Here is a 10201-nt window from a genome sequence, read left to right as displayed (position 1 = left end):
CAACAGTTGGTTCGAAGCATGGTGGTCTGGAGGTCAAGCTTTTAGGTTTTCTCAAAGAACAAAATACTTTGAAGCTATTGATTCTTTGATAAGTAGGATGCGCAGTATGTGATGCAGAGCACTGAATTAGAAACTCGTGCATTTAAGCGTTTTAGTCTTTTGTTCCTTTCTCAAAAAACAATACTCGCTCAATCATGTTGCTCATACACCTGAACAATAGTTGCAACCGAGCCCTGTTGGAAGAGATAGTAAAGTGACGGACTGAGATATAAGAGCACTCTGACTGATAAAATTGTAATCTCTACACAGGAATTTTTTGTTTTCCAAGCCCGAATTATATATGGTCAGAGCGGCTATTCTGTGCCCAGCCTCATTAAAGAGGTACTGAACTCAAACCTTTCAGTGGATCACTTGCAGTGAGGAAATTCCTGCATGCAACATAAGCGTTCCTCCCCCTGCAACCTTACACTGTGCCATAGCAGCTAGACCACGAACATCACATTTTCAGTAAAAAGAAGGAAAAAAAGGTTTGACATATCTATCCAAACTTGTCTGGCGACTGGAGTATCACAATACCAAGTGGCTACACGGCAAAATTTATTATCTCTGTTTACAAGGACCATGCATTTGCGACATGGTATAGAGAAACATGTGAGTATCGTGAAATCTGCAGCGCTGGCATGTAAATCTTGCCAAATAGAAGAAAAAAAAGATCCATCAATGATCGAGATCACGAAAATGTGATCGAAGAAGCGTACGAGTGAAGCAGGGTGAGCGTCTGCTCTGCAATCGCGCGTTTCCTTGCCTGCTTCGCCCACTCGGCAGCTGCTTCCTCCGCTGCGGTCCCCTGCAACCCTCCTGTCAGGGCGTCGGCTGCTGCGGTCAAATCTCCTCCTACAATCAAGTCTTCCACTCTGCTTATGAGAGACTCAAGACCATCTCCAGATGGGTCCTCTTCGACCTGAAACCAGTTGCAACAGATTTAGAAGCATAATTTGTAATTTCAACAGTATCTCATCAGTGCAGGTATTTTTTATTAAGGACGGCCGAATTTACTAATAAGATGATCACTGATTGTAACCATGCCAGAAGGATCCATTGCTATAAGGAGTCCAAAGGATAACCATGCTCTATCAAGCCTGGTGGAGAGAACCCAGGGGGTCAACTAGGACAACTATTACTCCCTCCGTTCCTAAATATAAGTCTTTTTAGAGATTTCAATACGAACTACATACGGATGTATATAGACATATTTTAGAGTGTACATTCACTCATTTTGCTCCGTATGTAGTCCATATTGAAATCTCTAGAAAGACATATTTAGAAACGGAGGGAGTACAAGTGAAAAATGTGGAGGCAATACAATGTCTGGACTTGAAATTAGATAATGCTTTGAATAAATAGTAGCATTAGATAGCTCTTGATCAGAAGATTCAGATACAAAATTTTCAGGTTCCACAATATAGAATTCTCATTGACCAGTAGAAAGTTGCCTGTATCAACACACCTTGATGTTAGAAGCAACATGAGCGACAGCATGCGTAAGTATACCACCACCACCTGATGGTATAAGACCGAAATGTCTGACTGTTGCCTTCAAGGAATTAAACTGCAAAAAGAAATGATGGTAAGGGTAGCCAGACTAGTTTTTGCTCAATAAGTGTCATGACAACTGACAGTACATCATTGCATGATTAATAGAGATATGACTTTTACCCCCTGTTCAAGAATTCATCCGATTAACCAGTTAACTTGCCGATTAATCCCTACTCATAGGGTCCCCGAGTAGCCGATTACCCGATAAATCGTCCGATTAACTGATTAAATGGCCGATTAACTTGCCGATTAGCCTATTAATCCCCTACTCACCAGCCCACCGAGCAGCTACCAGTTAACGATTTCCTCAACAATGCTTTTACCAAGTATTCAGGTTCTCAAATGGGAATGAATATTGTTTTGGGCATCAAAAGTACTTGCAGATCATTATAGTTATTCTACATATAACTAGAAAAATAATGGTCAAAGGTATGGATGTGAAAGGTGTGTGTTGCAGGGTGTGCCCCTATCTGAAACGACTTGTATGTGTTTACAAACAAAACAAGTAATTAACATCTGCAAGTAAATAGCAATCTCTAATATTCAAAATGATACAACAATCAGGAATGCATTACTATTACTTGAGTTTTCACACTGAGTTCATATTAAACAACAGTACATTACACAAATAAAAAGCTGTAAGCAGATGTGAACATTTATTGCAGCACAAAACCTACCTTCTGTTTTAACTCCATCTGGGTATCTGATCCATACTTGAGAACATCTTCTGGAAGCGATGAAAGAGCCAATTCTAACAGTGAATCTTTATCAATACCTTCAAGAGATTTACGCAATTGATCGACCTCTGTCCGGATTGGCGAGCCGCTGGATAGAGCTTCTTCCAAAGCAAGAGTGCCCTGCAGAGAATTAAGAATTATGTCATTAGAAATCTGAAAGCAGAGGATTAGACAATAATAACTAAGCTTCCAGCCTTCCGAAGCGAGTACATGATGGGATCAAAGTGAAATACTTACTAGAGCAAGCTTATGAACAGAATGACTCTGCCGAGCTTCTTCAGATCGCGCATAGAATGCCATACACAAAGCATCTATCTGAAAATAAACCCAAAAAGGCAGTAAACAAGTGCAAGCAAGCTGAAACTGTACACACTGCACAAATTGTCTAGCAATGGAAGATGTATACATGGAAGATAGAACAAACAAAGATCGCCTATTATTTTAAAAGAAGGAAAACAGTCCCTTCTTAGATAATGTTCTGCCTTTGATTGCAATAAAATCCATCCAATTTCACTATTCAACCAATTCGCTTGCTCCTTAGTTCATTGCAAGTGAGCATGTTCTAGTACCATGGTCTCTAAGAATTATCTGGAGTGCACTTACTCAATTGATATGTCCACATGATCTTAAGATAATCTGTATTTTTAATGAAAGCTGTAGGGGAGACTCCAGCAGTATATAGATATTACCATTTTTGTGCGACCACTAAAGCTTTCAAGGAAACCGCTCAATTCAGCAAACCGCATTTGAGAGACACGTGCTACTATCACGCGCATCTCCTGAAGTATTGGTATAGGGTACTGGGGTTGCAGTATGCCAACCTCATAAGGCTGTTTACAACATTGCCTATCATCGTAAAAGAAAAGATGGTACAGGTTCATACATTGAGATCTGCTTCAGCAATCTGTTCGATCTGGGATGCTTTCTCCTTTGCAAGAGCTGCGGCCAGTTCGGCTTTTGCCAACTCTTGTACCTTCTCAACTTGTTGACTTGCTTCCTCATCCTATTATGTCAGTCATAGTACAGTCACATAAAGAATTGATGTAAGGAGGGTAGAAAAAATATGGCACACCGAAGCACATCTGACAGACCTTCCGCTGCAGCTCATCCATCAGCTTTTGTTCAGTTTTTTCTTGAAGTTCTTTAACTGCAGCAGCAGCCTTCATTTTCTCTTTCTTCAGCTCCTGAAGCAACATCATGAAATTCAAAATGCCACAAAATTAAAGCAATCATCTGAAACTAAAACACAGACAAAAGATACTATATACAAGTATAGTGCATACTAAAATACACTGACAAGAGTGAAGAAAAGCATGCACATTGTGCAGATATAATTCTGATGTTTTGATTTTATTTAATCCATATTTCACTAACATTTGAGAAATATTGTTAAACTACTACTCCTTCAACGTCTACACGTACGTCGACGCAATATTTGTTGGGTGGAACACTCGAAATATACATAGAAATACCTGGATTGATCACGTTAGTGCCATCTCAACGTAACAATGAAAAAGATTTTCCATATATTGTCGTTTTCATGAAATTTCCAATAATATTACCAATTTTACATCTAGCAAACTGGCTCATCACTGAAGAAACATACAAGCGTACACATGACTTGAGCGTGCATAAGGAAACCAGAAAAGGCATGCCTGACTCACCTTATCCAGAATTGCTGCCTCTTCAGCGTACATGAGCTCCCGGGCCCTCGTATCCTTCAGCTCCTTTTCGTATCTTTCCTGAAAAAACACAAGCATACCCAAGAAAAAATTATTACTGTCAACTCTGTGCTACTCCGTCCATTCAGATGTAAGGTGTTACTTTGTTTGCTACGAGTGGATTGGGAATGGTATGAAACCAAGAGAAGTAAAGGGAAGTAAACATGATATCCATGGTATTGATGTCTTGGTAATAAGAGAGGGATAAATTAATACTCCCTCTGTTCACTTTTGTAAGACCTTTTAGACATTTAAGACAGCACCTAAAACAATTCAATTTCAGCTGTCTTAAACGACTTACAAAAGTGAACAGAGGGAGTAGCAGTGTTTAGTTATAAATGTCGAAGAAAGGGGGGAAACAAACTAGGGCAAAAAGAAGAAAGTGTCATTAAATTTGCAAGCCTTGTAGTGTTGGAGAATAATATGCTCTTATTTTTTAATAGGGGAGTATATATGCTCAAAAGGTTCAATGACTATTGTCATTATCAATAAAAACATGAACTAATTTAGCAGCACTGCAGCTGCTATGGAACTGCTGGATGTCCATGAGAACTGAAACAGCTCAACAGGAGGAAAACAATACTGTACAAAAAAATACATAGGCATGCTATGCTACTGCTAATCCTTGATGTGTACAAAGCAACGACCATGGCTAAGTAGAAACATCACGTGCAAATGGATAACAAACCTTCAACTTCCTTTTCTCTTCAGAATACGTGTAAGCATCTGTATCTGCCTGCTTTTTTTCAGCGGCATGAATAGCATCTATAATATCCAGCATAATTTTCCCATCATCGGAAGCTTTTACACCACCAACAATGCCATCACTTTTAGTCTCCTTAGCACTCTGTTTAACAACATAAATAGATAAAGTAAACATTGAAATATGAATATTAAGTGTCATCAACTTATTTCTAGCAGCCTCTCCATCAATAGGAAGTATTTCTTCCAATGTTGGTATTGTCCAATTTTTAAAGGTGGGAATACATACCACATCTTTAGGAATATCATGCTCCTCCTGTAGTAAATATGTCTCAGCAAGAGATTTATGTTCACCTACATCAGCACCTAATGGATCCTACAGATAAGGATTTATCAATTAGACGATTCTACCAGCGTCCTTATTCAATATATACTTAGAAACAGCATCATGCAAAAATACAGACATAAAAAAAGTTTCGTCAGGTTTTGCTACATGGAACAACTGGTGGTGTGTTACTAAAATGTAACTTACAATCTAGTGGTTCTAAACTTCACAGTGATATAACTCAAAGTCAATATACTATCAACTCAAAATTGCTCAAGAGCGCCAGCTCTAAATGTCAAATTCCAATCGAATAAAAAATTCAGAAATCACAAACATAGATAGATGATAGTACTGTTAAACAACAAGCTGTGACAGCTGCATGACTAATCATGTTTTTTAAAACTAGATTACTGGAGGATTTCATTCAGATCTCCATTTCTAGATATTTCTTCTGCATAAATCATATGGCATAACCTCTACAGTGTATAATCTATAAAAACTAAAAGCAACACAGTAATCCTTGTTAAGCCTATAGAATCCATCGAATTACCAATTTGGAATGAGAAAATATAAGTACTTTGATATACCAATCAACATGCAAATGATGATAAATCGGTGGTTATATAACAAGTTCAGGACGAACTCAAACCTTTTGTACTTCAGCCGTTGTTGGGCTTGATTCTACTGGAGAAACTGTGCTACTTATCTTGTCAGCTTGTCCAAGAGGAACTTCACCTGCTGCCTTATTTACAACATTTGGCTTTATATCAACAGAGAGAGTATCTTGAGACGGCAGTTTAGTATCAGCACCATGCTCATCTTGAACTGGCAGTGTTCCCTGGGTTACGGTTTCTGTTTCTTTTTCTTCTGCAGGAGTAGGCTGCTCACTGGCAGTTGGAATCCCTTCAGCTGGAAGGACCATGGGTGTATCCTGAACAATGTCATTCTTTGGATCCAACATGGTTTGTTTCTGATCAACCTTTTGTTCAAAAGGGAACTTCAGATTTTCATACATCTTTGTGAGATTTTGTTCCCTGATGGTCGAAGGCAATTTTTCATCCATAAACTGAAGGTCTATGTAGCCAGCTTGATAAGCGGCCATACCAGCAGCACCAACAAGCAGAGTTCCAAGCAGAAGCTTTGGAACCTTGCTTCCAGACTTAGAAGGTTCTTCTTTAGGTCCAGGGACAGATTTCTGTGCTGAACCTTGTTGGGATGCTTTTGTTGAGTTTCTTCTGAGCTGACCGAATGTTGGACTTTGGACCTGATAAATAGGTTATTCTGTCACTTTCTTGCACTTCAGGCCTATCAGCAACAGAAAGAGAAAAAAATGCAAAAATACTCCCAACTATTGTGCAAACTTCCAAAGCTAAGGAACGGAATGAGGAAAGGCGGTTGCAAAAGCATTACAAACCTAATAACATAAATTGTGTGCATTCATTGCACATAGAAAATCACAGCATTTATGTAAATATATGTGATGAGCACATGGAATAAAAAACATAGACATGGCTTTTGACAGGTCCGATCAACTCGCAGTAGAAGTTTGCGTTTGCACTGACAATATTACTAACGAATAAGTAACAACATAACATTACAAAGTATCACAAGAAGGTGTTGTCCTATTTCCTTCTAGAAGCATTCATCAAGGGTTTGCGAGTAATCAGTGTTCCGTACGAAAAATAATACAAACCGCATATGTAGCAAAATAAGTAGAAAATACATGATTCATGTCAGGCCAATCTAATTGGATTCTTTCATTACCAACTAAGCTAATGTCAACTCATATTAAGTTCCAAACATTGCCACATGTACCACAGCATCATGCTCCAAACACAGACAGCCCTTAGTTAATCTCATCTCAAATCAGATGAACACAAACGGGCTATGTTAACTAAAACAAATGACAGGACGAGCAGCATTCCCAAAAACTAATCAGACATGAACACCCATAACACAACCCCTCCACTGGCAGCTTAATCAACGAATCTACCAATCCCAGGTAAGCTCTCACAAGCAACCGAATTCTCAGCCCAGCACACGCCTACCAGAGCAAGCAATTCGACCAGCTGCAACCACCAGAGACCGTCCTAATGGGGATCGAGCCATGAGACATAACGGGGACGCTTGATTACCTCGCTGGAGATCGGCCTGGGGATCCTCCTGAGGGACCGCAGCGGGTACAGATCCCGCACGCACCTGCAATGGAAGAGAGAGCAGGGCATTAGGCGTGGAAACCCTAATTCGGCGGGGCGGAAACCTAGGTCGGTGCCCGTACCGGCGCAACATTGCGGGCGATGCCGGGGGAGGCCTCCGCGTCTCGGTCTACTCGCCGCTAGGGAGAGCGGAGGAGGCGAAGAGCGACGCGGCTCCGATCGTCCTGCAGGGTCACCGCCTTGCGCCGCGGGGGCGAGCAGGCGACGGCGGGGGAGAGGGGGAGCGGCGGGGGGAGAACGGGGAAGACGGCCGTGCGACGCGGCCTGGTTATGTGCGGCTTCGGGAGAATACGAGACTGTTTTTCTGATAATAAAAGGAATTATTTTTATTTTTCGAGCGATTTTTTTAGGCAATTTTCGAGCGAATGGTTTTCTTAGACAAATTTTCGAGCGAATGGTAAAAGGAATTTCTTAGGAGTAGATTGTAAAAGTCACGGGTAAACCTGAGGGAAGCCCGGGTAAAAGGCCCAGGGCCGAAAACCCGGCATCCGGGCCCGACTCGTGCTTAGCTTTTTCGCCCAAAGCCTGGCCCAGAAGCTCGGAAAAAACTCGAAACTGGGACGTCGGTATTTTAGGGGAGAAAACAGGTATAATAATGTATTTAAATAATCCAAAATTAATTCAGTTAAATAATAATAAAATTACTATTCATACTTTTTTGAGGAATAAATACTAGTCATGTTTTTAGGGGCAGAAACTACATTTTTAGAAACATTTGTAACTTTATTCATACTCATAACAAAGTGGGAGGAGACGTTCCCGTCGACGACGAGGCGTCTACAGTGACTTCGTAAATCTCAAGATGATATGTCGGCTCAGTCTTTAGAAGGTGCTCATAGAGGTAAGGTGTGTGTGTGCGTTTATAGGGATGAGTGTATGCGAGTGTATATGAACGCTTGTGTCTGTACTGATGTTAAAAAAAACAATTACATGTACACTGATTTGGATCTAAAATTCAAAAAAATGCAAAGTAACTCCTATGACTAAGAATTACAATGAAATCTCTTAAAATCACCTTCTTCGCGGTATCAATCTCTGCTCGAAGAAATACTCCAAAGACTTTGATAAAGAATCTACAATTGGACTGGAGCAACGGTGTTGTCACTCTTTCGCCCGCACGAACGATGAACGTACTTGAGCCAGGGATGATCCTCTAGAAGTGCAGGCCGTCGAATCACTACATCTTCACCATGATGTCGATGTAAGATTTCACTTCCATAAAGAATTAGACTAACAAAAAATGCTTGACACAATAATATAAACTCATCAGATCTAAATAATCGAATCTTGAAGGGGCAAAAATTACTTTTTTTAGAAGATGGGGCAAAATTTACTACTCATGTGTTTTGGGTCAGGTTTGGGGTTGGCATTTTCGGACTCCTTTGTTAAGCCTACCTTGGCCCGATCCGGAGTACGATCAGGCCTCTATTGCATAGTTTAAATAAAATTTTTAAGTGTTTTCAAGTAAATGGAGTTATGCATAAAACATGAGTTTAGATACTCCACTCACTTGTATCTTCGTACTTCCTTCGTTCAGAAAAAACTTGTCCCAAAGGGAGTATGAGATATTATCATTCTAGAGGGGTTTTTTTGCGGAAATCATTCTAGAGCTTCACATGAGCGAAAAAAGATAATTGTACATGAGATATATGAACTTTCCATAAAAATTTGTAAAATGTAATATATTAGTCCATGAACTTGGCTCATGGGTTAATTTTTATCTAGACTGAGCTAGTTAGAAAGAGCTACATGGGCTGGACCTTCGCTCCGATAACAAATCCCTCGCTCTAAAGGATGATTAGGGATGTTCACATAACACGTATACACATCTAATACATTCATTCCGCTACTTTGATGTTCACACAACACTACACATTAAATACAGCAAAGGGTAAGCATATCACGATGTCACAGCAATGTCCTTCGGAACATTTGACCCTTATGCGCTCCCCTTCCCTTCCGGGTCAAGTTATCAACAACACAGCACCTCGTGGATCCACATTTTTGCTGGCGAGAAAAGGTGTTCTAATCAGCTTCGTCGTCAAAACCATAAGATATAACACTTGTATTCTATCTCGGCTCCTTCCTCTACATTATCCTAGTCATACTGAACTTGACGTATTAACCAAGGCAAGTTATTTGGCCTCACTTACGGTTGATGCTTTTGTGCAGTACGACAAAACTATAACCTATTAAAATGTAAAGGACAACTTATATTAAGTTTAGTGATACCAAATCTTAATTTGCAGTATTTTCAAAGCATCTTTAACATTGCAAGTGTAGTTGGCCAAGTTTGATTTGTTTGCACTTGAAGAGTTGGCAAAAGCCTTATTGTAAAAGATAATATGTTAGCACGACGGAGAGTAGAGGTTGTCCATAGGACAACTCCTTTACTTCGAGACCCTTGAGGCACAGAAACTTCCTCCTTGTCCCTCATAAGCTTTAGTTCAAGAAGGACAACCTCACACATGACAACTCAAATCATGCAAATCATTTTTTATACAATGCAACAGAAATGTATCTCTACTCGTAAAAAGGTAAAATTAAAAGAAGCAGTGGAAGGCAAAATGTACAAACATATAAATGTTCATTGGTCTATAGGCTAGTCAGACACTTTCCAAGAATAGCTAATGATAGATGGTGGGTTGTATATGTCTTTTTATTGAATTTGTTTTCATATATGACAAATTGTGGGTTGTTTGTTCAGATGAGCTGAGAGGGAATAAGATAAGAAGGAACATTATTTCACTAGTTTATTTTGTTACTTTAGAATAACTTACAAACTTACATCTCTCCAATACAATGATTTTTTTTCGAAAAGAAGGATGACCCCGGCCTCTTCATCAAGGCGATGCATACAACCATTTTATTAATTATTCACTAAGGCCTTATAAAGTAATACAT

General features: G+C 39.7%; 1 protein-coding gene across 1 annotated transcript; it reads right to left on the bottom strand.

Annotated features, from left to right (window-relative positions):
* Positions 1-514: 514 nt before the first annotated feature.
* Positions 515-7598, bottom strand: LOC123190858 (uncharacterized). Its single transcript, XM_044603595.1, has 12 exons — positions 7360-7598; positions 7217-7280; positions 5731-6345; positions 5046-5132; positions 4743-4901; positions 3998-4075; positions 3425-3517; positions 3217-3336; positions 2571-2648; positions 2274-2453; positions 1508-1609; positions 515-961 (listed from the first exon to the last, which is right to left on the bottom strand). The coding sequence occupies exons 1-12, from the start codon at positions 7368-7370 to the stop codon at positions 731-733; spliced, it is 1818 nt and encodes a 605-aa protein (XP_044459530.1). The 5' UTR covers positions 7371-7598; the 3' UTR covers positions 515-730.
* Positions 7599-10201: the final 2603 nt, after the last annotated feature.

Source organism: Triticum aestivum, chromosome 2A (genome assembly GCF_018294505.1).
Source record: "Triticum aestivum cultivar Chinese Spring chromosome 2A, IWGSC CS RefSeq v2.1, whole genome shotgun sequence".
NCBI classification, from domain to species: domain Eukaryota; kingdom Viridiplantae; phylum Streptophyta; class Magnoliopsida; order Poales; family Poaceae; genus Triticum; species Triticum aestivum.
The sequence above is the reverse complement of the archived record's forward strand: the minus strand, read 5'-3'. Positions and strand labels throughout refer to the sequence as shown.